Source organism: Protomyctophum bolini (assembly GCF_963924005.1).
Source record: "Protomyctophum bolini genome assembly, chromosome: 6".
NCBI lineage: Eukaryota > Metazoa > Chordata > Actinopteri > Myctophiformes > Myctophidae > Protomyctophum > Protomyctophum bolini.
The window spans coordinates 30,143,181-30,169,965 of NC_137867.1; the positions used below are offsets into that span (position 1 = coordinate 30,143,181).

General features: G+C 42.3%; 1 protein-coding gene and 1 long non-coding RNA gene across 2 annotated transcripts in view; one reads left to right on the forward strand and one right to left on the reverse strand.

Annotated features, from left to right (window-relative positions):
- Positions 1 to 756: 756 nt before the first annotated feature.
- Positions 757 to 26,785, forward strand: part of LOC308317460 (uncharacterized protein) — a 31,022-nt gene continuing 4,993 nt past the window's right edge. Inside the window, exons 1-5 of the mRNA XM_080766470.1 lie at positions 757 to 887; positions 9,387 to 10,381; positions 12,997 to 13,048; positions 14,751 to 14,883; positions 24,036 to 24,184. Of these exons, the coding sequence (XP_080622596.1) occupies positions 807 to 887; positions 9,387 to 10,381; positions 12,997 to 13,048; positions 14,751 to 14,883; positions 24,036 to 24,184 (1,410 nt within the window). The 5' untranslated portion in view covers positions 757 to 806. The remainder of the gene's footprint in view (positions 888 to 9,386; positions 10,382 to 12,996; positions 13,049 to 14,750; positions 14,884 to 24,035; positions 24,185 to 26,785) is intronic.
- Positions 11,036 to 15,770, reverse strand: LOC308317464. Its single transcript, XR_013964263.1, has 3 exons — positions 15,625 to 15,770; positions 14,741 to 14,870; positions 11,036 to 11,221 (listed from the first exon to the last, which is right to left on the reverse strand). It is a non-coding gene; the product is annotated as an uncharacterized lncRNA (long non-coding RNA).

Here is a 26,785-nt window from a genome sequence, read left to right on the forward strand (position 1 = left end):
ACTTGATTATGTGGGAATGGGATTATCATTCGACACGTTTAGTTTAACTAAGAATACTTGTATCTCACATTACATCTTTTAAATAATAGATTAGATTTAGTTTAATAGCTGAAATTGTTACAAAATAAAAAAGAATATGTGTCGTTTGCTTAATTGCATATTTAATTTGTTCATTCTGTCCTCCCACCCAACATTCAATTTCAATGTGTGTGTGTGTGTGTGTGTGTGTGTGTGTGTGTGTGTGTGTGTGTGTGTGTGTGAGAGAGAGAGAGAGAGCGAGAGAGAGAGAGAAAGAGAGAGCGCTGATCGAATGATGTATAATTGACATAACGGATAACGCTTATACCTTATACCCCTGGTTTTCAGCACAATTGTAGGCAAATACAACATTTCTATTATTATTATTTTCTGACATTTTTAACATTACATTGTTTGATTGTTAGCCCATTCTTTGCAGAACAGGTCCCACCAGCACCAACATTTCGCTGCTTGTAGCCTACTGCATGATTGTGGCAAATAAACCCCTTATTGATTGGATTATTTATTCTCTTCTTTTCAGTTGACGCATTTTAAATTATATAGCCTACTTTTATCAGTAAAACAACTTGTAAACAAGGGCTGTCAAATGATGTGTTAACACTTTGAAACTCCAGTGGACTGCTCGTGCACGCGGGTTTGCCGTTCTGCCCATGAACGATGGAAGCGCGCTCCCGAGACTTCAGGTGAATGGAGAGAGAGAGAGAGAGAAGAGGAGCGGGTTTACGGTTCAGTGTGCGAGCGTTGCAGAAAAGGAACAAATAAACAAAATGCGTTGCATTACATCGCTCGGGGCCCGTGTTCTGTTGACAGTGTGTCTGCTCGTCGGGACGGGATGTGTCGCGCAGAAAGTAAGTAATGTGACTGATCTTTGTTCACGGCTAAATCATTCACAGACGACCTCCTGAAAACGCGCATTGGAAGCTTTTCGCCGTCAGCTCAGTTTCTTTAGCAGCTTATGAAATTGCGAAACTTCTGGGGAGGCGAAAGTAATGATTGAGGAACAAATAAATAAAATTGCAACTTGGTAACTCGTGCCTGTAATTTTCAAGCATTGCAAAGTGCAAACATGCCCATACAACATTCGTGTAAAATAATACTTTAACATTACAGAAGCTTGTTTTTGTACTTGTGCGCCCCTTGGTCAAACTACTGTAAATTAACTCAATTATTTTTGAAAGTCGATTTGCATCTTGAAAGGGCGAATTTCTGCTAGTGTCGCAATTCACTTGAGGAAAACACGTATCAATGTACAGTAATTCACACCGTGTATTATCTTACATTATGTTCATATTTATTACATCATTGTACTTGGCTTGAAGTTGACCAGTCTTTCATTCAGCGTTAAAAAGGGGGAAAAAAACATTTCCCCAGATGCTTCCGTATGTTTTGATGTTAATGTACCTCAGAGTTGGGAATGGTATGCAGTCACAACTAGTGAAATGAAAACCATATTGCGAACATGCTCACCCATGTTCTGCTCCTGATGTGACCCAGACTACCTAATCCACATGTCTGGAGAATGCTTCATTCATTATGATGACTTTTTTTCTCACGTGGTGTAGAATCTGCATAAAAATGGCAATGTTTGCACAAATGAAGAATTTTAGTATGTTGCTCTGTTGTGCAGAGTATAATCCTCACTGTTAATTTATGCATTTGTAACTGAGAGTGTACATTTTGTACACTCTGATGAACACTTCCTGGGTGGGTCGCATTTAATTAATTGAACATCACTATAAAATGACCAATCTGACGAGTTTTATTGTTTAAAAAAAATATTTTATATATATAATTCACTGTTATTCAGTTTGATAAGCATGCGTTTATATCCTTATGAACAATATAACAGATGTGATTTTCACTAAATGCATTGCTTATGATATTGCTTATCAACTTTGTATGATATTCATAGCAGCCGTACCTGTTTGTGCAGTATAAATTGTATAATTGATCAATTATACCAGACATGTTTCATTTAAAAATATGGTTAAGAAATAATGCTCTTCTTGAAATGGGATTCGATCTGCATTTCCTGTGTATGTCTTGTCTATAACTTGGTTTCACAGTTCATAAGTAGTTGTGTGATTTGGCAATGTTGATCTATAGCTGTATCAGGGAAAGCCCTTAGCATTCTACCGCAGCCTTCCAGATATGGAGGAAATAATATGACAAGTCTATCCAAGTAATCCTGTTCAGTATGTCACTCCTCCAGGCTCCAACAGCTTTCTACCAAATAAAGAAACTAGAGAAATAAGAATTATAAGACCACCAGGTTTTACTGGCTCTATGTTGACTATGTTGAAGTCTTTAGTGTGCTGGTCTAGATTTAGTGAGTTTTCCATACAAATGTTTATTGGGTCACCACCACCACCATAACCACCATTAATGAAATATGCAAGTTAATAATCGAGTAGTGTCTGTTATATTTCAACATATTGTATTTGGTCAGGGATATCATCATATCATAGTGTGCCTTCTACACAACATCCATGATCTACTCACTTATGTTACCCCTGTGTGAGTACCCTGTGTCTTAACATCAAAGGGATACCCTTGTCACAGACCTCCCCTCAGGGTGTCAAGAACAGAACTTTAACCAAGAGAAACTCGGAGGCTTCCAACTGTCAAAAGTCGTCCCTGTCCACCAGCGGAGAATGGTGGATTCAGCAGCGCAGTTCTTAGAACTACACAACAAAAGCCCTTGGTATATTGAAATGTCAGCGTCCCCAGCTTTAGTTTGTGTGTGCATAGGGTGCTCACTATCTTTGCAATTATCTGCCTGAGGGGGCACGGTAAATGATGGCTTTGTCCTCTGGTCCGCTTTTGTATTAAGTTGATTTTTGGAACAGCGTAAACAAGCTTGGAATTTGTTACACTGCTCTACTACTTTTGACAGTCCTCAAATCAGAAGTGTAGAGAGTGACAAGTGAATTTGACAATTTGACCTTTGGTTTGTTATTTCACACTGTGTGAAACTACAACCCAAGGATGGATGGTTTTTATTTGCTTTGTATGGAGGGATATTCATGTCTAATTGAAGAGCTGCAGAGCCCCAATGAACAGTGAATTAACTTATTCCTCCCCATAATAAATTGTATTCTTTAAACAGAACTTAAAACAAATAAACATGCAACAATAAGCAGTACTGTGACTTTAAAAGGGGTGAGATGAATGGTCAAACGGAAAGAGTGAGGGAGAAAGGGGTTGTTGTCATCGTACAAATGGGTCTGCCCAAAATGTACAATTGCTACATTTCCTACTGCAATGTTTGTTAAGAGAAGTGGAAGTGGAAGTTAAGAGATGGAACCAAACAGATTCTGGAGAAAGAAATCCCTGGCATACAAATCAACTTACTCATTAGAGAACATCACATTCCAATACATGCACAGTAAAATCCGGAGTGTTCATTTAATGCAGAGTATAAAAATGGACCCTCAACAGGTCCGAGTAAAAGTTAACACTCTACTTTTACCTTCCAAATTTTTTTTTGACAGTGTTTACGCCCAGCCTGCTAAAGAAAGCTGCATGCTCATCTTAATTCATATTAAAAATGATTCTGTCAATCCATTGCAGCCACACAGGTGGGGGTGGGGGGTGTTGTCTCTCAGCTGTTGCTGAGAGACATAATTACCATGGATGCGTTCACTGGATCACATTCCACAATCTGGAAATGATTTTTCCAAACTGCTTTGGAACCACCAGTGGAGATAAGCCTGTATTTCACCCACAGGGGCTCCACAGGCCTGCTCTTTAATGGCCACAGAAGCAGCTTTCCTTCTTCCCGAGGAAATATGTTAATTGGTTTGTACCACAAACATGGAATAGAGGGAGAGGGAGTGAGTGAGAGAGAAAGAGAGCACGCCATCCCTGCAGCCGTCCACTTGCCCACCCAGTCACATATCTGTGAGTGTGGAGGAGACTGCCGCAATAATCCTAAACATTTTGCTTATCCACAACTGGGCCTGCAGAGAATGTCCTGTCCCAGTGCTTGAGGTCCAGTTAACTACTAGCATGTTGATTGAACATGCATGGGTTCAATGAGCTTTTCAACAGTTGGGGCCATGATGCACAGGGATGTGCCGAGTCAGCGTAGCAGTGATGGCCAATGAGGTCGACTGTAGAAATGCCCTGGGCTTAATCGTCCTGGTGCGCCAGTTGTTTGTAAACTCATCCAGGGTGAAATGTGTGGGCACTGACATAAACCCGGCACAGTGACAGGGGCTGACATCACAGCGGAGATATGCGATAAGTCGCAAGCTCCTGAATCAGTGCCTTTCACAGCTGTGGAGAAAGACATTAAGGATCTTCTCTTTGCCACACTCCCCTCTCTCTGTCTCTCTCATAGTGCTGTTCAAATCAATACAAGTGACACAACAAGGTTGATCAACCTGCAATGTCCTCATACTGACCCAGGAGAACTTGAGCCAACATGACCCATGGAGAACGAGAGTAATTTGTACTGCATCATCAGCGGGCTGGTGTTGTGAAAGCGAAGCGTTAGGCTGTGAAGCAGTGTCACTTTTCTTCTTCAGTAAACAGGGCCAGCGAGGATCCCTGCCCCCTTTTGAGGGGCCCGCCTGCCTGTTTATGAGCCAGTCAGGGGCTGTTTGTGCATGTGAGGGGAGAGAGGGAGAGGGCGAGAGAGTGTGAGGGAGAGAAACAGAGAGAGACTGTGTGTGTGTGTGTGTGTGTGTGTGTGTGTGTGTGTGTGTGTGTGTGTGTGTGAAGAGTGTTAACAGGACTTTGGGAAAAGCCTGCCTCAGTTTTCGCCGTGGTGTCGTCAGTCTGTGTGGTTAAAAAAAAAAGAAAAAAAAGCACTGGTTCAGGGAAGAGGGTGGTGGTCAGGGATATGACATTTGTGGATAGAGCTGATGAAATTAATTTGCAGTAGCTCAATTGTTTTTAAACTGTCAAGAGTACAAAACCTTTGGATAGTAAAATTTGTTTTCATAGATCAAAACTCTAGCGCAGTGATTTAGGACACTTAATCCATGTTCCCATTTGACCAAAACATTGGGCTATAACATATCTATCCTGACAACTTTGACAAGATACTTCAAAGAACCTTTATACACAGGATGCACCAATAGATATATCAGATCACAACATTGCTCCAGAACATTGCTATTTGAGGGTAACAAAACATAACTCCATGTTAATTAGGCATACAAACCGCCTTAAGGAATGTGACCGGATGCCGCTTTTCTGTAGAGGTAGTGACGCAAAGTGAAAATGATAGAACAATACCATTTGTCATGGGGCGCCTCTGAGAAATGACTGCAGGTGGTCATTCCAGACAATTGTGTGTTCGTTGATCTACTTCTGTCTTCTATACAGGGAAAGGGGAAGGACGCCGCCATCGTCACCCCCATGGGGTGGTCACAACTGGGGTGCAATGAACAGCATGCTGTCATGTAAACCCACAGCTTCAGCCTTGAACTTATTAGCATCACCCGCTACATTAAAATATCAGACCTTAAAAGAGCGCAGAGTGAGTGGTCTACCACCAGATGACACCATGGTCCTCATTGTTTTGGTCATGAGAAAAAGCATCCTTGAATAATTAGCGAGCCTGACAGTCTAGTGGGAGCAGGCCTGGCTGTGATGTAACAGAACTGGGATGTTTGGCATTATAAGAATGTCCCATTTCCATTCGACACTGTGGCACTTTGGAGGCCCTTTCATGTGTAGTCTAGCATGCACAACATCACAGGGTGCCGAAAGGTTTCATCCTATTGCGGCGCGGAAGATGAAAGTCCTTGTCATGACACAGTTGTCTTTTCATAAGATTTGGATTAAGATACATGATGCATATCAAGAGTATGTATTCCTTAATCATCATCTTAACTATCCTGCACAGTCAACTAATTTATCTTCCAAACTTATTTTTAAATTGTCAAATTAAAAGTATTAACAAGGTAGCCGCTGAAATTTAAACCCACTATTTTAGGACCGAGAAAGTGAGTTATTCCTAGCTCCAATGTGCAAAAAAGCTTGTCTCTCTCTCTGAGACACCCGCCCCCCCTATTATGCCACCATATTGGGAAGTGGTTCCCCCTTCTAGCAGGTTGCGTAACCCCACTGAATTACTCGCAGAGCGAAACCCAAAATCGGCTTAGGGAAAGAGGAATGGCATTTGCCCAGTTCAAATGTCATCTGTGTAATTCTTTGGAACACATGGATTTCTCCTGCTAAGGTTATTGTTACTAAATGCCACACAAGGGGGGAGGTATCTTAAAGTGAATTATAGTGGGGGTACATTAAACTAAAGCACAGTGTGTTAAAGGTCTCCTGAATTAATTAAAGTCTGATTTGACTTCTAAAAGGACTATCTGCTTTAGTAGCGCAGTTAAGTCAGAATAATCACAATGAAGGTAGTGAAAAGTATGTACAGTATGTATGTATTTATATAATAATAACTTGAATTCATATAGCGCCTTTCAAGAGACCCAAAGATGCTTTACATCAACAAAAAAACAAAACAACTATAGCCTGTGTAAACAAGTGTCTCTTTAAAGCTTTAAAAGTCCAGTGTTGGTGCATGGCGAATGTGTGTTCCAGAGGGTAGGTAGGGTGTAAGCTATAGTAGAAAGGAAAAATAAGCACTCTCAGTTTAGTGCACCCTACATATAAGTTATGTTTCTAAGTTATGTCATTAACATCAGCTTTAAAGTCTGTGTAATTTAAACACCCGCGTTGTACTAGTAAGCGGATTAGTGTTGTTGCTGACTGCACAATAGCAGTTGTTACTCAACTCATACATTGGCTTAACACTTGTAAATGTAGAAACGTATTTGTGTTTTCGCTTAAACTATCGGAAAAAGCGCTGATGTAATTTAAACACTAATGCAACTAAAACTGAAGGTCAAATGGCGGTCAGAAGAAAACAAGGCCAACTAAAGGTTTCCCACCAGGGCTGTAGGATTACGTCTGAAATGATAATCCTGATTATATGTCGCTCGATATTGTGATTACAATTGTCAATCACAATTATCAAGAAAACTGTTTTACTCCAGCCAAATGTGCTAATTCAGTTTTAAGGTTTAAAAACTGTCTGCGCTCAATTTGTGGGAATTCAAGTATAAGGGGGAACAAAAATACCACTATCTATCTATCTATCTCTATCTCTCTCTATATATATATATAAAAATCAATCTCTATAGGGAGAGAGAAAGTTTTTAGATTGCATTAATTAATTAATTAATGTTAGTTAACTGACAGTCCATTAGGCCTATTAGAGCAACTTAAATCAGCTGCAACCATGGAATAAACTTTAAAGAAGAAAGAAAAGAAGAGGTAGATGATGGAGTTGTGGCAGTGCAGATCTGATTCAGGGGAAGAGCAGTATGCACAGTTCTTATTGAAGATAAAACACACACGCACATACACACTAATGCACATAGTGTATGTAGGTCACACTGCCCTCTTTGCCCTCATTCACCTTCCATGTGTCCATATAACAATGCTGTGAGGCCATCAGCTGTATCAACTATGGGGGGGGGATATTGGTTTGACTCCGAGGACTTGGGGCCCACGCAAGCAGTCGCCTCTCCCAGTCACAATTCAAAAGTACATCTCGATTCTGCTACTTAAAATAAACTGGTCTAAGGAATGCCTTTGATAAATGCATGCACATGGGGAGAGATGGCCTATAGAGTATAGAGCAATCAAAGAGCCTGTCTGGCTCTGTGGACCCTGACTTCCCCCATGCCGTGCCCCCATTGCCCTCTCTCTCTCTCTCCCCCCTCCCCTCCCCAACCCTGACTGCCTTTTTCATGGCCTGTTCCCAGTCTACCCCAAGAGTCCTACTGTTGCCTTAGGATGTTGGTTTGTTACCTGTCTGGTGGTGCAGTCTGCCAGTCTGGGTCATTCCCACAGTCCAGAACCAGGAGCCAACAGGAAAGCTCATAAACACAGGCCCCCTACAAAGGTCTGGTCCCAAGTTGGCCGGCCCTTTCCACGATTCCACACATCTGCCTCTGCTTAGGCACTGCAGGTCCCCCTCTGCATCCCCACACACCTGGGAAGAATTACAGACAGCATGGTTGAAGAAATATCCTCCCCAGGGTTACCCAAGCAGGCCGAACAACAGGGCAAGCGCTAGCTTTGATATACTGGCAAGGTTGCAAGGTTGAATAGTTCAGCTCCAAGCTGGTTTGTGTCGAGGTAATCGGAATGCAACTCGGATGTTTGCTTGTTTGGGTACAGCCGTTATATTATCAAATAATATGATTCATGTCAGAATTGAAGCAAATTGTAGGTTTGCAAGGATTGAAAGCTGCTTTGGAAAAGTGATACCCAACATAGCGTAGAAATAGAACCTTTGAACGAAATGGGAGCAAACAGCAACATTATCGTATCACTTGACTTTATATCGTATCGAACTATCGATTGTATCAATACTCTGTACGTGTGTGTTGTATTCAAGTGTATTAAAACATCCCATCACTGGCGAAGTCAGTCCCCCTGAAATCTCCCGCAGTGCATGGAAATGCAGCGTAACATCCCATCACTGAGAGAGAAAGTCACCACAGAGTTTCCTTTTTTGGGCGCTACACTAGAGCTGCCCCTTCAGGCGCTACACTAGAGCCATACAAATAACAAGGGCGAAATAATGTAGTAGTGGACTCTGGACTGCATAGTTAGGCCATGTGGCTCATTGCCAGATCACCTCAATTTATGAATAAATTACTTTCAAATGCAATCTTTTCAGATATGTTATGATCATTTTAAGTCATACTGTGTAACTTTCATTTTGGTAGACTTCTTGGCAACACCTCTGGGTAGTAACAATGTTTTCATTACAGCGTTTGTATGGATTAAGTACTGCTGAAAAAGGAAGGCTTCAGGGTCTTATATGCACCCGAGGATATAATGCAAGTTGTCAGAAATTGTATTTAACCGTTTCCACGCCAAAAAACGTAGCCTCTGTTATTTGTCGGGAAGCAATGCTGCCAAAATGTTTAGCCTACATTTATTCAGTTGTATAAATGCGTTGATTCAATCTAGTGGAAAGGCTACTCACATTAGCTTCGGATGGCTATCTGTTGTTGGCTTAGACAGTGGACTGCGCCATCTTTGATTGTGCATGACACGTTTTAGTCTTTAGTCTCCAAATGCCCCATCCAGGTGACATTTCTGGTCAATACAATGCTTATTGTACAGATTATTTTTACAAATTTATAGCTGTACTTTAACAATAATGGGATTTTTATTTATTCCTAGTCAGTGGTTCTCAAACATTTCAATTTCAAGGATGCCATAACTAAGAGTGGATCACGTGCATCTTGTTTTTCTTTTGACCAACTAACTGTTCACATACATTTCTGACCTAACTTCTATTGCAGGTCTATTTTGACTGTGGTGCGAAGGTAGACGTAGTGGATGGCCAAGGTCTTATCCTGTCCCCTGGCTTCCCTTACAACTACTCATCTGGGACTCACTGTGTGTGGCAGTTCTTTGTGCCTGTCGATCACCAGCTCAACTTGGAGATATTTGACTTTGATGTTTTTGAGAGCCACGACCCTTCTGCTGCTCAATATGTTGCTTTCTCAGACTTTGAAGAAGACATGGTAGATGAGGAGGGGACTTTCACAGCTGGTGATTTATCGGTGAATGAAAACTCATCTGTGGCTAAAGACTCTCTGAGTGCGGGGGATGTTCCAAAGATCCCGCAGTCCTCCCAAAATGGCGAAGTCAAGCAAGTGGTGGTCCAAGAACAATCCACAAAGATGGAGATAGCCAAAGTTTCCAACTCTGCTAAAAGATCTGTGGACGCTTCCTCTGACCTGAACTCTGCTCCTCCACCTCCTCTGCTCCTCCTCCCCAGAGCCCAACCTCCTGGAGACAAGGCTTCCAACTCCGTCTCCTCCTCTGCCCCCAGGGCAGACCCTGACCCAAAACCTAACCCCAACCAGCACCCTGGTGCAACTGTGGATGAGACCACTCCAGTTCTGCGACTACCCACAGATACTCCAGTCATGACCCCAAGCCCTGAAACCCAGCAGTCAGTGCTGGATGCCTGCCCTCATGATGTCCTCTACATCTCAGACCTCATCACCTTCTCCTCCAGGTTCTGTGGCTCCAACCGCCCCCCCAGTAGCCAGCTGGTGTTTGGTTCCAGCCAGGAGATGGTGGAGGTAATCATGGAGCTCATTACAACTACCCATTGGGGCCGTGGCTTTGCTCTGCTTTTCCACTACCATAACCGCACGGAGCCAGCTGTGGAAGAAAGGCGTACCCATGCCATCACGGCCAGCAAGGTGGATTCCCTCCTCGCTGCTGTGAGCGGAGCTGCCTTCTTTGCTATGATACTCACCAGTGCCCTCTGCATAATCTTCAGGTAAGAGCAGGAAGGGCTGCGCGTTTGATAAAACAATTCTCACCAATATTATGACACTCTCCCTTGGCCCAAGTACAGTAACTAACTATTTATTGCATTGGGATACATATTGTATCTTCATGTTCATGAAATTCAAGCTCCAGTGCAAAACCAAGTAAAAGCTATTGGGATATAGGGTTAAAAGGCAACAGCTATTAGTGTTTCACACAAAGATTGAAAGTGATACATCACTAATTAAAGTATTTGATGGGGTTTCCTCAAAGATTATCTAGATAAGATCTACATTCTCTGTACTGTTTGTGAAATCCAATGCTCCCTTTATAGTGGAGTCGTTACAAACAGCTTCCCCAGAGAAATGACAGGAGACTCCCATGAATGAGAAAGTTTTACAGTAAGTCTGTCACTTAACACTACACACACTGCACAATCAGTCACTCTGATGCTCTTTGAAAATACACACATATACAAAACATTCCGACATATGCTTATATACACACACACACACACACACACACACACACACACACACACACACACACACACCCGCCCACGACTACAGTACATACAAATTAGAGCTTTGTACCACTCAATTACTACCACTCTCTTTCTGTCACTCACACACATGAACTCAACCAGCAGCGCAAACGAACACACACACACACACACACACACACACACACACACACAGAGAGAGAGAGCAGTGTGTCATGTTGACTCAGCTGGAAGCCTCTGTCCTGATGTGGTGTCCCTTGATGGTTAATTGGGTTTGACTGCGACCGCGCGGCTTCCTTGATGTGGAGAACTCTCAGTGAGGACAGCGGGGCGTAGGAGGTACAGCACCTGGCATCAATTCCAGCCCAAAAGAACAGAGAACGGGAGGAGAATGAATGAGGAGGCGACAAAGAGGAGGGAAAACTGAATGTGTCCTCTGAGCTCTATAAAGATACTAATCGGTTCGGTTTTAGACCATTGAGTTCACCACATCAAAAGGTGTTCCCCATGTCCCCCCCCGGGGACAACTAACACAGTCAGTCAGAGGGGTTGTAATTGTAATACGATCTGTTCTGACAATATTACTATTTTACTTTACAGTTCCTGACACATTTTAAGGTTAAGAGAGATTCATGAACCACATTGGTGGAATTGCTCTTTGAATTGTAAAAAAAACTAAACAGTGTGTGTGTGTGTTTGTGTGTGTGTGTGTGTGTGTGTGTGTGTGTGTGTGTGTGTGTGTGTGTGTGTGTGTGTGTGTGTGTGTGTGTGTGTGTGTGTGTGTGTGTGTGTGTGTGTGTGTGTGTGTGTGTGTGTGTGTGTGTGTGTGTGTGTGTGTGTACGGCACTGTACTGTATATGATCTATATTCGTTTGAAATCACGGTTATATTTTGTACATCTAATATAATTAATCATTTTAGCTGTTACGTCCACAAAATGTGAGGATGGAATGTGTCCGCAGATATTGCGCACTGTGATTGGCTGGAAGGTGTCATTCTGCGCTGTGATTGACTGAGCATCACGCAACGGGTGTCCCCCTGTGGCACACCTTTGTTATCTACAAGTGGTACATAGAGGGGGAGAGAGACATAAGCGGGAGAGGGGAGCCGAGAGAGGGAGGGATTGGGTACGTCATATCCCTGAACGGGTATGGACTAGTATTACATAATTCATTCTATGTATCATAATATGATTTTAAAACATCTCAGTCTACTGCAGTCGCCACAGTCAACTGATATTCAATGTCTCAAACTCCTCTGTCGAGCACAATAACTCCTCCGCTTCTCACTTTTAATGACGGGGAAATTGGAAACACATGTTCAATAAAATGAAAGTTCAATTAGCAAGAACAACAACACAAGTCATTTGTAAGCCAGGGAATGTAGCACCAAAAATGTCAAAGTCCTTTAGTAGCTGTTTAGATCCCCTCTTCAAATTACTAGCCATTACTGTAATGAGTTCATAGAACAGCTAGCCTTGAGGGCCAAGAGATATCTCACAAGATTTGTAACTAACATTTTCAACTGCTGATTTAGTTTGCGATTTACACTGAAAATAAATAACAGAAAAGTGGAAAAACACCACTCTAATTCTAGAGTTCTCTTTTTTTTTATCTTTGGAAATAAGTTCAATGACCCGTCACTGTGCCTTAAGAATGTATACTGTAAGCTACTGTAAAAGATTAGTTTCAACCTATCACGTGCCACAAAGTACTGCAAATCTTTACTGTTAAACTTTAACAAAATGGAAAAGATGACAACAGCAAAGATCTGAACGCCCTGGATTTCTCAAACCGTTTCATTTCAAGGACCCTAGTTTGATACACGTTAGGCCACGGACCCTCATTTGAGACCATCTTTATCTCTGGGAACCCAAGCTACGCTTTCTATCTTCAGTGTTAATTTAACTCAAAGTGTACACATGTAACTAGGACAGTGTCCACTTTTACATTATTGGTCCACTTCCAAACAGGAGAAGGGGGCCACCATACTTTTGACTGAGGAAACGCTGCTTTTAAGAAAACCCTGTCTAAAATTAAAGAGTGCCATGCCAGGACATTGATTAAAGTTGGTTTTGAGACATGTCAGTGATTCTTAACATGCAGTGCTTCTTTGTTTTTCAGACCCAAACTATGTCCGAAAAGAGCCAACTCCTCTTCCTCCACAAACTCTGAGGTACACATGCAAAATGCTCTGTTTTTCCCTTCTCTTTCTCTTTCCAAACTGGTGGACAGGAAACTCTACTAATCAGTATCTATCCAGCCATCTGTCTGTGGTGGTTTCTATCCAAAATTAATTTACATGATGCTGGTACAATTAAGAGCAACGTCACAAAATGTAATCTTGCTACTGACGTGTGTGTGTGTGTGTGTGTGTGTGTGTGTGTGTGTGTGTGTGTGTGTGTGTGTGTGTGTGTGTGTGTGTGTGTGTGTGTGTGTGTGTGTGTGTGTGTGTGTGTGTGTGTGTGTGTGTGTGTGTGTGTGTGTGTGTGTGTGTGTGTGTGTGTGTGTGTGTGTGTGTGTGTGTGTGTGTGTGCGTGTGTGTGTGTGCGTGCGAGCGCGTCTATATGTCTATCTATGCCTGTGTGTTTATGTATGTCTATCTATATCTGTGTGTCTGTCTATGTATAGTTCTTTCTATGTGACTTTGTAGTTATCTAGCCGACATTAGCAAGAGAAGCTGTACAGGTGCAAAAAATGTGATCTACTGTAATGCTAATGCCAGGACAATAAATAATAGGCAACAACTAAGGAGAAAATGTTTTACTTCAAGGGTAAGGCATATTAAGATTGAACAGGAAAAGGGGTCTGATTCACGGGTGAGCCGAATGCGATCGAAAATAAAAGCCTGGGTACCGAGGTGGTACATGAGGTACTTTATGAAGAGATAAGTCGCTCTCTGTTTGTGGTGTCCCAGACATTCTCCCAAGGCAAAGCTCTACCTGGGATCACAGGACATTTTATTCAATATCCTCTACCTGTGTACCCAATACCCTCCACTGCTGATACCTACTGCCAGACCATGGGGAAGCTATCTGCAGCAACCAATGACACACACACGGACACGCACACACACACACACACACACACACGCGCACACACACACACACACACACACACACACAGTGGTGGAAAATAACTACGTACATGTACTCAAGTACTGCACTTAACTATTTTTTCCCCAGGTATGTATATATACGGACGTCGATGCTAGGTGGCGTCATATCGTATATATACGTACCCCAACGTATACTCCGTCTATATAATGGTTGAGGCCTACGGAAGCTTTTAACATTGGTCCGGTTCCTATGTCAACGCCCCACGGTTCCAACTATGGGATTGCAAATATAATCACAGTGCAAAGCAGTTGGAAGGAGGATTTTCAAACCTCCATAAGTCGGACTCCAGGATCGCTGTCCTTGGTGGATCTTGGCGGGCAAACTCCATCTTTTAAAGTGAATGCGTATGGTGCCACTGGGAGCTGGGGTTTATGCTAACAGCTAGCCACAATTATACACATTTGAGTATTTACATTTTTCTATAACTTTTACTTCTACTCCACTACACATCAGAGGCAAATGTTGTACTTTTACACCACTTTGTAGATATAGATTAGTATTACAAAGCACACATATACGTATACTGCCGCAATATGAAAATACTAACGGCTAATCGTGTGTGTAGATCTGTAGATCTTTATACATTTTTAAAACTTAAAATGGGACATACTGCACAACGCATACTTTTGATACTTTAAGCACATTTTGATGCCAATACTTTTATACCTTTTGCTCGAATGCATTTTTAATACGGAACTTTTACTTGTAACAGTGTTTTTCCATAATGGTATTGAAACCTTTTTACTCACTGTGTTTCAGCCAGCAGACAGAGTGCAGACCAGGGGGACTGAGGCCAGTGAGCTGCAGCTAGTGGCTGCTAACCCAGCCCACGGTGTGGAGGGGATCCCAGAACACGGCAGCAACTCCCATCGCCACAGGCTTGCATACACAGGTGGGGAGAAAACCATGGCATAACCATAACGTGGAGAAGTAAACAGTTTTCCAATATTGAACATGGATACAATAACCAACATCATACACACACATACAGTAGGGGTGCAACAGTTAATCACACTTCTGAATATAATTGATTATAATAAGACAATTCATAATCTATCCATTTTTTGGGCATGTCATTATCAACGAATAGTCTAAAAACATTTCTAAAATCTATAAGCTCACAACACGATGTGAGCTTGTAGATCGGCTATTTTCACTATCAGCGTGAACTTGAAGACTGGCTATTTTCAACCCTTTTGTGGCAAAAAATATGATTTGATTATTCAAAAAAGTAATCAATAGAATAATCGCTAAGTAAACCTAGAGTAGCAGCCCTACACACACATTTTAACAATGAGTTACAAATGATTTTACAGTGAGTGCACACATGGTGGGAAAGTCACATGCAATGGGTGAATATAACGTGTTGCAGATGTAGAATACGCATAGGGTTCTGGGCTAAAGAGACTTCAGTAGATGATGGAAGGAGTCCGCACACCATATAGGTACAAAAGACTTTCTTTATTGAACGTTTCGATCTATTTGATCTCCATCAGGTCATCCTGATGATTCCAATAAAGTATTTTGTACCTACAGTATATGGTGTGCAGGCTCCATCTATCATCTACTGAATATAACATGTTCACACAGACACCTATACAGTATGTACACATGCACAAACATACATACATACTAGTGCATGTGTGAATCTCATCACTGAGGCCAATTCGATATGCATCTCGAATTGATCATATGCATCTCGATGCACTGCCAGCAATACGTGCGATGTGATATGATGATCCCTGGCGATATGATGCGATACGATTCATCCCTCTTCCCGATGCGATGTGATGGCGATTCAATTCTGGACAATGAGATTCGATGCGATGTGATGGCGATTCAATTCTGGACAATGCGATACGATGCGATGTGATGGCGATTCAATTCTGGACAATGCGATACGATGCGAAGCAATTTGATGGCGATTCAAATACAATAGAAAGGATTTATATTAAAGCCCTGTTAATTTCCCAAAACATGTAACAATGCATTACATTTAAATTCAAAGCAATTTATTGTTTTACTGTAGGTACTTTAAGTACTAGGCTCTGCATCTCTAACAACCCAATTTATACTATTCTGGAAGAAAAAAAAGGGTCTGCTCTCTGCTGGTTATTGTATAATTGTTCTATTGTACTAATCATATAGTATATAATTATTATTATTACATGGGTCTTCAACATTCTGAGGACGCCAACTATTGTGTGATAAGAACCTTTTTTATTTTCCAAAGGTTTTGAGTATAGAGGGTTTAAGAGATTAAATATCGTTCATGGATTAACGTTACTAACATATAAATAGAAAAGAAACAAACAAAACATTAATTTACAGGTCACACACCAATAGTGCTGTCAAACAAGTCTATGTCTAGATTAATCTATAACAGTTTTATAATATAATAGCCTATGTAGTGCTTGATCTCTCTCAGTTAAGGGGTCCTAATCCAGCATTATGCAAATGTTTTCAAAACATAGCAGATCTACAAACTCACAACGCGTCACATCCACGACACGCTATGAACTTGTGGGTCTGTTATTTTAGGCGTGTGACACCATCAGTGGAGTATAAATTAGACTTCTCTCCTAGAGAACAGCAGCAGCAGACAGAGAAAGCTGGACAGTGAAAAGTTGTGAAACAGTTGAAAACGACTTTGTAGTAGTAGTAGTACACCTAGCTGTGGCGGTGTTGTTGTTGTTTATACTGTATGTGTGCAGAAGCTTTCTTTAATTACAAAATTATAGCAATTAATTTTGTCTGAGAATCAGCCAGAACAACAGCTGTGGAACATTACTGCTCAGCGTGCTACAGTGACACAAGTCAACAACTGATAACGGACAAAGCTCGGACAGGGATTTTATGAAGCTAAAGGTGGTGCTTCTCTTGTTTAACCTGTGGGGCTCACTTCTGTTATAGTCGCGGGTGCTCACTACTCTGTTGTCTGCACGTACGGTATCTTCCGTTATAGTCGCGGGTGCTCACTACTCTGTTGTCTGCACGTACGGTATCTTCTGTTCCCTGACTGCGCAGCGCTGCAGAGATGATGAAGACCTTTTTTCCCCTTTATTGATGGTGCATTCAACGCGCCTCGGAAACACAGAATAGGGTGAAATACAACATGACCATAGATTTTACCGTTGCAGACACTCCGAACCATGCATCGTGATCTCACCCGTCAACTGTATCCAATGCACACTGAATAAACCCATGCACTCGCATCGCGCATCGATTTTCCGATCCGTATCGATTCATTTCCACATGCCTAATACATACATACCAAACCATTTGGTGTTGCATACAAAGTGTCATTGTTTGTGTGAAATCAAGTGCTTTACTGTAACTTCCTCTATGCACATTACTGGCATCAACAATCATTAATTATTAGCCTATTTTAGAACAAAGGTAAATGAGGAGACCGCAAACCGCAGTTCCACTGAACTGTGGAGCAGTGTACCAATGGTATTTGCAGCACAAGGATTTGCAATACAAGGATTGGCCGTCATTAATCTAATCATAAACCAGCACAAATCCAACCGCAGATATCATCTCACTACAAGTGTTCATACATGATTTATGAAATGGTTATATCTCGTCAATCAGTGTAAGAATGGTCTGGCATTGATAAATGTGGTGGCTGGAAATGATCGTTATTTAAATATCACAGCCAAAAATATTCTTGGTTAGGAGGCCTCGCCCCTTGAGTTTATGACATGGAGAAGCGGAATACAGACAATAAGGGAAATGTCTCCAAAGTGGGGATGGATATTTTAACATTTCAAATAAATCCAATCACACCAACTAATAAAAATGTGGCAAAGGAATGCAGAAGAATGTGGTCTTGGATAACAAATCACTGATGCGGTCAACAGTGGTGTGTAGATACAGTAAAGCAAAAAAGAAATGCTCACTTCTTGCCATCAACACTTTAAAAAGTGATAAAAGAAAACCTGAAACTTGCATCACATAAAAATATCTGACCAAATTTTTGAAGCGATGAATGAGATCCTGTCTTCTTCATAGAGCCCCAGACGGGGCTGTGCTGGCCACAGCTCTCTGGCTGCATCAGAACATCCAACGGCTCCCTGGACGCTATCCTGTGCAATGTTCTGCAGAACGCCACATTCCAGAATAATGTCATATGTCTTCTGGTGCAGATCCAAGCAGCTCACCATCATGAAACTGCGCTCCTGCTCTGTTGCAGGGTTTGACAGTGGGGTTGCCAGGTCTTCCATGAGGGGATAACGTTTTTCACCTAGTACATGAAGCACACCGTCATTGCTTACTTTCTGAATATTAATTCATGCAAAATAAAACCTCCAACTTGGAGAGCACCTGCATTGGCACAGGTATGGCATTCCAATTAACCGTGTTTACAACATACATACACAGGAACAGACAAATACACACAGTCAAATGTAGAGTGGTGGGCACCACTAAAAATACATTTAAAAAAGTAATTGAAAGAACACGGCCCCCTCACGCAGGCCAATATCAGTCACCAGAACCAAGGGCGAGTTTTTTCAATTAATCTGACATGTTTAAATTAATCTGACATGCTTAAATGGTTACAATAGCTTACAATAGGTTTATTGCGACCGAAGGTCGCAGTTAATTATGGAATTGTGCATTTCCTGTCAGTGTTTTGTTTGGGCACGTGGCATTACGTGACATCATCAGGGATGGAGATCCCTGATGTCGTCAATGTTAAGCCCATATATGGAAATCCGTGATGTCATCAATATTGGTCAGCAACTCTACATCTGACCTCAAACCCTTAGATCTCCATATATGGAGCTGACATTCCATATGTTGATCCTTCCCCATCCATCCTTCCTCTTCGATGTTTCCCTTTTGACTGATACCTGTCCATTTAAACTCTAGATGGGCCCGCCTCAAAGTTATCAGTGCAGCCGCGCTCCAGCAGCCGGCATAAACTAGAGTTCTCAACGGGCCCGGAAATTAAGATCTGACCCCCCCATGCCAAAGCACCAGCGCACGCCCAGCAGTCTGCTGTCACCCAGGTGGATATGTTGATCTGACCCCCCATGCCAAAGCACCAGCGCTCGCCCAGCAGTCTGCTGTCACCCAGGTGGATATGTTGATCTGACCCCCCATGCCAAAGCACCAGCGCTCGCCCAGCAGTCTGCTGTCACCCAGGTGGATATGTTGATCTGACCCCCCATTCCAAAGCACCAGCGCACGCCCAGCAGTCTGCTGTCACCCAGGCGGATGCGTGCACGCGACCTCAGGCGTCTTGCTAGTATTTTGTGTCTGATAAAATATCTAAATACTGAATCAAGCAACTTAAAAACTGTCTGTGGTGCTCACAAAAGCCTGTGTAGACATTAAAATGACCCAAAATATGTTGAAAGTGAAATATCCCCACCTGTCACTCACTGTGATTCCTGCGGTTCTGAAAAATCCTCATGTATCTTATGTATGTTGGAGCCAGCAGATCATCCACTGAAGAATGTCAAGTCTCATTGAAATAGTTGACTGAAGAAAAAGTAGATAAGATACAATTGTTTAAAAAGTATGTACACTGCACAAGTAGTGCTGTGGGAACAAACACATGTTAAGTGAATACGTAGCTACTGTATATCTAAGTGTGTTGCCTGTCAGATTCTCAGAATATATTGCACCGCAACTCCACGCTGACTTTTTATAAACTAGACATTTGATTGTTGGCTACACTCAGAGATGTAAGATCATCACATTGGGTGTTGCTAGCATTGATAAGAATGCATGCACAATTTGCACATGCACTTGCATGACGCTTCATGTGTAAGTAATTAGGAGGGGATTTATCCCCCAAAAAGCATGTTTTTGCAACAAATGTTTAGAAATTCCGCATTTGCGGCGCCCCCTATGGATGAAAATGGAGTTGCTTTAGGCTATGGGTTGATTAAACCACCCGTGACATGTGATTCAAATTTGTGATGATTGGACACCGTTTGTGATGTGTCATTTTTTTTAAAACAGGCCCCTCCCACTAACTTTGGAAGCCGATTACAGCCGAACGATAGACTATGAAAATTATGCCTGTGGTGTTTTAATCGGATAGGTCATGGGTTTTCAACAGGTGGTCCGTGGACCACTGGTGGTCCGTGGAGGTATTGCATGTGGTCCCTGACCATGCATTTAGTAATGTAGGATTTGTTGATTTGTTTTAAATGTTCTTTCCACTAGTTGAGAAACCGTGAACTGAATGACCTGGTGACCTATGATGAGTCCATCCATGTAGTCATTTACTGACAAGTTGGAGTTCAAGAAATTCAACAGAAAAAGGGAGTTAGAATCTCAAGAAGGGGGAAGTGCACCGGATTGTCTGGTTGAGTCATTATTATTAGGACATTTTACCAGTAGTAGTCAACGGTTGAGAAACAGTGGGATGTATACACATGGGATGCATAGCAAGTGTTAACTTACAAAAGCACTAATCTTAGCCCATATCCCCACCCAACACAATAGTGGTCCCCAGGTTGATTCTAAGTCAGGGTGGTGGTCCCTGGTTCACAATCAGTTGAAACCCCCTGGGATAGGTCACAAAAGCTGTAGGTGGATGAGCAATAAGTGTGTTTTGAAGAAGTCAAAATGGCGGAAATCTATCCTGACACAAATGGGCGGGGCCTATATGGTGAGACGCATCATGACCCAAGGAATCCAGGGAAAGTGACATTTTGATGTTTGATAGCGCCACCATGAGGCCGATGTAATAATTGATTACAATAATTGTGATAATTATTATGAACCTCCCCTCCAAGTGCTGTAACGGTTTCTGAGAGAAAAAGAGTCTATAGGATTTTTTTATTCACTAATAAATTAATTATTAATCAAGAATTTGTGAAATTGGAAAAAGGGCTTCGTTAAGACCTCCGTAATATTATGGTCAATGCCTGTGTGAAAGGTCGGAGCGATTGGTGCAGCCAGTGATGATATCAAGAACCATCAACTCATTAGAGCCTCATTATAGAACCTTACTGTTCCCTCGACACACACACACACACACACACACACACAGGGTGGCCCTACCAGAGTGTGTGTGTGTGTGTGTGTGTGTGTGTGTGTGTGTGTGTGTGTGTGTGTGTGTGTGTGTGTGTGTCACGGCACAGAAGACAAAACTCAATGCTACACGATTTTGGCATCCTACAAATAGTCTGGATTGTGCAAAAAGACCTGGAGCCAATTCTGCATGGTTCTGTAGCCACCGTACACTGTCAGATAGAATTGGACAGAAAACAGCACAAAGTGTACAGCCCGTACTTAATCATAATGAAACATAATAATTAAACACTGTGCTCCATTTTGGGAGAGTTATTCCATTCCAGCGGTCCCCTTTCACATTGCAGACATTTAGCAGTCTCATTTAAAACAACTTCCACTGAGAGTCTCAAGCTATGAAGAGATGGGTAATCACTGATGGTGCCTTCTACGAGTAAGGGGGACACAACTCACTGTAGAGCATACAGTATAGTCACTAGCTGCCCCCAAATACCGACCACCAAATGGCCAACGTGGTTTGACCTGGGCGATGGTCAAACCATGGCGGCGATGGTCAAGACCTGGGCTTGCCTCAACGGAGCTATAGGTCTTAAAACTAAGAGACTAAGTAAGTAGATTGTTAGCCAGTACCTAATCACTCTAACCATGTATCTCTCCCATTGCCGACATGCTGATTTATTGTCAGAAGTGTTTTATTGATTACATGGAGAGTTTGAAGTGTTCAGCAACAGTTGCACTAGCAATAGAAAAAGTTCTGTGCTCAGAGACAGTGGACGAGAAATGGAAAAGTGGCTCCTGGCCCTGGAGCACATCTCGGCACACCTTTCTCTTCTAAATGGTCTCGGCTTTACTCCTTCAAGGTACTAAAACTGGTGCCCTTCCTTGTAGACTATAAGAAACGGATCAGGTCATCCAATGGACAAATTCCTCCAGATTCTGTTGACGGTGTCATTCACTACAATTCCTTCCACAGAGTCTCTCTCTCTCTCTCTGCACAACATTAGTGGGTTGTGGCATTTAACCCACAAAGCAGCCTGGGGTAGAGTACAGTCCCTGCTCTGTGTACAGCACTGTTTCCCAAATGGTGGGTCTGGACACATTTGTGGGTCCCTTTATTTTTTGTTTCTTCATTTGTTTAATTCATATTATTTAAAAACATTCCCAAAAATAATATTAATCCTGAATTAAAAACAAATTCAATCATTTTTGAATTAAGTAATGAAGTTCATAAATTCACAATCAATTGAGCCATCAAGTGCAATACAGGAATCCGTCTTATGTCATGACAATTCACAGCATGACATAAGCAGTGCATACTATCCCACATAGCACAGCTATAACATTTCACATTGAAAAAAGCTTTACATGGAAGTGCAACACAATCATGATAGCACACTGGTCACAGTGAACCGCCAACAAACTATGATTTATTTTATGGTATTGGAATGGCTTTTGGTTGAAGCATTCCAGCATGTTTTCAGTATAGGCCTACATATTGGTTGCAAAAGTGTGTTTTGAAGAAAATTCAAAATGGCGGAAAATCTATCCTGGGCGAATTTTGATATACGACCTACGGTTCAAGAGTTATACGCCAAAACGTAAAGTGGGGTGTTACCGTTTTATAGCGCCACCATGAGGACGACCGATATAATCATAAGTTAATTAATTTTAGTAATTATTATGAACGTCCCCTCCAAGTTATGTATAACTATAGTGCTTACGGTCTCTGAGGAAAAATACTTGAATGTGAGTTTTCCCATTCATGTCAATCGGGAAATTTAATGCACGAATAAATTAATATCAATTAAACTGTACAACATTTCTCTCAGCAAAATGCAAGTACGCGATTCCCGGTGAAGCCGGTCGATTTTACATATGGCTCAAGTACTTGCCACCAAAACTGTGTGAGGATTAGCGAACCAAAGTTTATGTTACAATCACAATAGTCTCAGTGGCAACCACACTAATAATGATGACTCAATCAGGCAAGCTGGTACACTCCCCTTCTTGAGATTCTAACTCCCTTTTTCTGTGGAATTTCTTGACCTCAGACTTCCCAGTAACTGACAACATTGACGCATCCTCATAAGCCACCAGTGTTACGGTACGCAGGATGACTGAACCCAAAAATGCAGAGCCACAAACCAGATTCAAAATCCAAGGATTTATTAAGGTAGTAAGGGTAACAAAAACAAAGGAAGCTGTAAGCTCAGGAAACTCAAACTCCATTCAAAAACATTTCAAAAAGGTACAAAACAAACTAGTAAGTCCAAAAGGCAAAACTGTACAGAACCAGGCAGTAAATCATAAAGTCCAAAAACGCAAACCTTTCAAGGAGAACCAGGAACAATAGGGGTACAGCTCAGGGACGAAGACAAATGTTCTGACAGTTTGTGTTTGTGAGGAGTCCAGTTATAAAGGGAGCAGGTAATGGGCAAAGTGTTCACAGGTGGGCTGACGAGGGAGTTGGAGACAGGTGTGCAGTGTGATGGAATGGAAAGAGGGAGTGGCCAGGGAGGAGTCATGATCTGTGGAGTGACAGATCATGACAACCAGGTCATTTTGGCACTATATTCACTTCCACAGAACAGTGCACAAAATTGTAGTGCACTGCACTGTTCCGTGGAATAAAATAAAATATCTTCACTTTCCTACATTACTAAATGCATGGTGAGGGACCACATTCAATAGCTTCACTGATCACCAGTGGTCCACAGACCACCTGTTAAAACCGCTGCACTAGAGCAGTGTCTCTTTAAAGTGGGTCAGAGGAGTGCCAGGGTTCCTTGAGGGTGTTCCCAAATACAACTTGTGAGAGTGTACAAAATTTGCTTCCATTTGTACTACAAATGGAAGCAAATGGACCCGTAAAGGTGCATTTTGTTCAATTTAGTACACGTTCCAGAGAGTACCAGAGATAAATGTTGGACTTTTTCCTTGTTCTCCCTTTTTTCTTCACTTGGATACATTAGATTGTTTAAATTTAGAGCACTATGACGTATTGACATACTTACAACTTCTCTGTCTTTGCCTCTGTGTTCTCAGTCAATGCCAGCGCTGACACTTCCCAGAATGCCGAGCTCGAGCTCTCGTCCAGTGGGCTGGCAGAGCTGGACCTGGGAACGGATGAGGTGTTCATTGTATCATCAGCCCCTACCCCATCTCCCACCAGACCGCCCTTCTCCCCCCACACTGTAAGACACCTTTCGGTTTCTATAGACCAGTGGTTCTCAAAGTGGGGTCCAGAGACCCTCAGGGTTCTTTGAGGAGGTTCCAAATGGACCATTCTAGGTATGTAACTCTCAAGAGTTAAGGGGGTCCTTGAAATGTAAAAGTTTGAGAATCACTGGTATAGACAATGTAGGGTAGCAAAATTACATTTACTACAGCATACAGTATACATAGATACATATTAGCCTTGGATGGAGACTATCATAGATGTATTTTATCGAGTCTGGCTTTTGCATTTGTATTTATGATAGTCTTGGTCTCTAAGTTTCCACCTCATCCACGCCGCCACTACCACCAACTGAGGAATACAGGGAAATTCCCAAAGAATCACAGGCAGAATCATCTATTGAAAAATCACACTTGTGTGAAGTGAGGGGCGCCTCACTCAAACAAACATTAAAAGTCTGTCCCCCTTGGCTGCCACATACTCAACAAACTGCTGCCATATGAAGTAATTTTCAAAAGCCAGATGTTGGAGGGGATAGCGCCCTTTTTACGGACTAATAAAGTGCACACAGGTTCCGAATGTCAAGTTAGCATCCGTGGCTACAGAGTTAGCACATACTACGTACTTTACAGTTTCCTGTGACTATCATCATATACAAAAGCAAAAGTCAGACTCGATAAAATACATCTATAATAGTCTTGATCCAAGGCTAGATAATGTGTGTACACATTACAATAAGGGTCTGTATGGCAATGATGTAGGTCTTTTTTTATCCGTTATCCACCTCTCTGGCAACAATATAGTTCTGTGATGACAATACAGGGCTGCCTATTTTCCCTCAAATAGTTACAGTACCAAAAGCATGTCCATCGTGCCGCAAATTCCTTCGTCTGATTGGCTACGCCCGATCACGTGACACACGAAACTTGTACCATACTTCATAATACTACTTTTTTACATGCATTAAGTAGGTTGGTAGCAAATAGCTAATTAATTCAACATTTCAAACGTTCCTTCACAGAGAAGCTGAGATTTGACAGTTTGTAGCGGTCGACAGTACTTGCGCGCTCTGCTTGCAAGCAAGTAGGCACTCGACAGAGTCCAGTTCTAGTTTCTTAAATTTTCTTGAGGGAGTGTCCTCCTGATTCCAGGTCCACTGCAGTAGAAACTCAAATGATACTGTAACTGTTCACACAACTAGTCTGTCACAGACAAATGATACTGTAACTGTTCACACAACTAGTAGTCTCTCACAGACAAATGATACTGTAACTGTTCACACAACTAGTCTGTCACAGACAAATTTGGCCTCAGAACAGCCGTGAAAATGCGGCCAGGGTGCCGCCCCGGTTCTGGCGAGCTGCCCCGTGTCCGAACTGGTCGAGAAATGACAGAGTTACCGTGTGGAGGTCCCCGGAACATCCAGACCCCCAGGAACGCGACCAGGGGGTCGCAAGCTGCCCCGTGTCAGAAACGGTCGAGAAATGAGAGAGAGTTACCGTGTGGGGGTCCCCCCAGTACTGTACTGTACTGATACACCTGAAATCATATATACAGTTAATATGTACAGTATGTGTGTGTTAGGCTGCACAACAGTGACATTTGGTTGGTTCAACCAAATTCTATTTCCATGCTCAGACACAGCCAGCCAGCCAGCCAGCCAGGCACACACAAAGCTACTTAATGAAGTAGTTGCACCACTTAATAAAAATGACGTGACAAATCCACACACACTATATAAAAAACTGATGAGGTACAGGCTGAATGTATGAACATTATGGAGATATTGTGGGAGGCTGGGTTGGACAATAGCGAGGAAGGTCGGGGGCAATGATGGTGCTCCATACATGGTCGTGAGTTAAATAAATGATGATGACTGCTGAACAAGGCGTGACCATTGCCTGTCATCAGATTGGCAAATAAATACAAAGACTTTGACCCAGCATTTATTTTGCTGTGCTCTTTTGTCTTTTCTTGGAATAAGAGTTGGCATAAGGCAGTTCTGGCAGCTTTTAAGGAGAGCTTTTCACCAGCCATGGCTAATGGCCGTATTATCTACGGAGCCAGATTCCCAGCTCCAAATGTGTGTGTGTGTGTGTGTGTGTGTGTGTGTGTGTGTGTGTGTGTGTGGGGGGGGGGGGGGGGGGGGGGTTAGACAGACAGGCAAAGTAAGAGAGGGTGCAAGTGAGTGTGAGAAAAAAAGCATGTGAAAGTAGACACATGCACGCGTGTCACGCGTCCTTCTGTGCACCGTGTGTGGTCCAACAGTGTGCCCTCTGTGCAGCAGTGCAGTCCGTTTGAATAGCATTGGAGAGATATCCATTTACTGTGGAGTGGCCGAGTGGGTAAACAGTTTAAAGGGTCAATTAAAAACACTCACATCTACTCATCTCGCTGTTACCACTGCCTTGTGCGACTTCTGCGCCAGCCTGGTTCTTAATCAATCTGTGTTTCAACTTCAAGTGACCTTGTTTAAGGAGTTCTCACCTTGTGTGTCTGAGGCAGTTACCATTGTAGTTTTGGGGGCTTTAATGACCAAAAGAACATTTTAATTAAACCCCTCTCCCTAATTCTTGTCTAGACTAAGCTAGGCACAAGTGATTCTCTGAGAAGGATT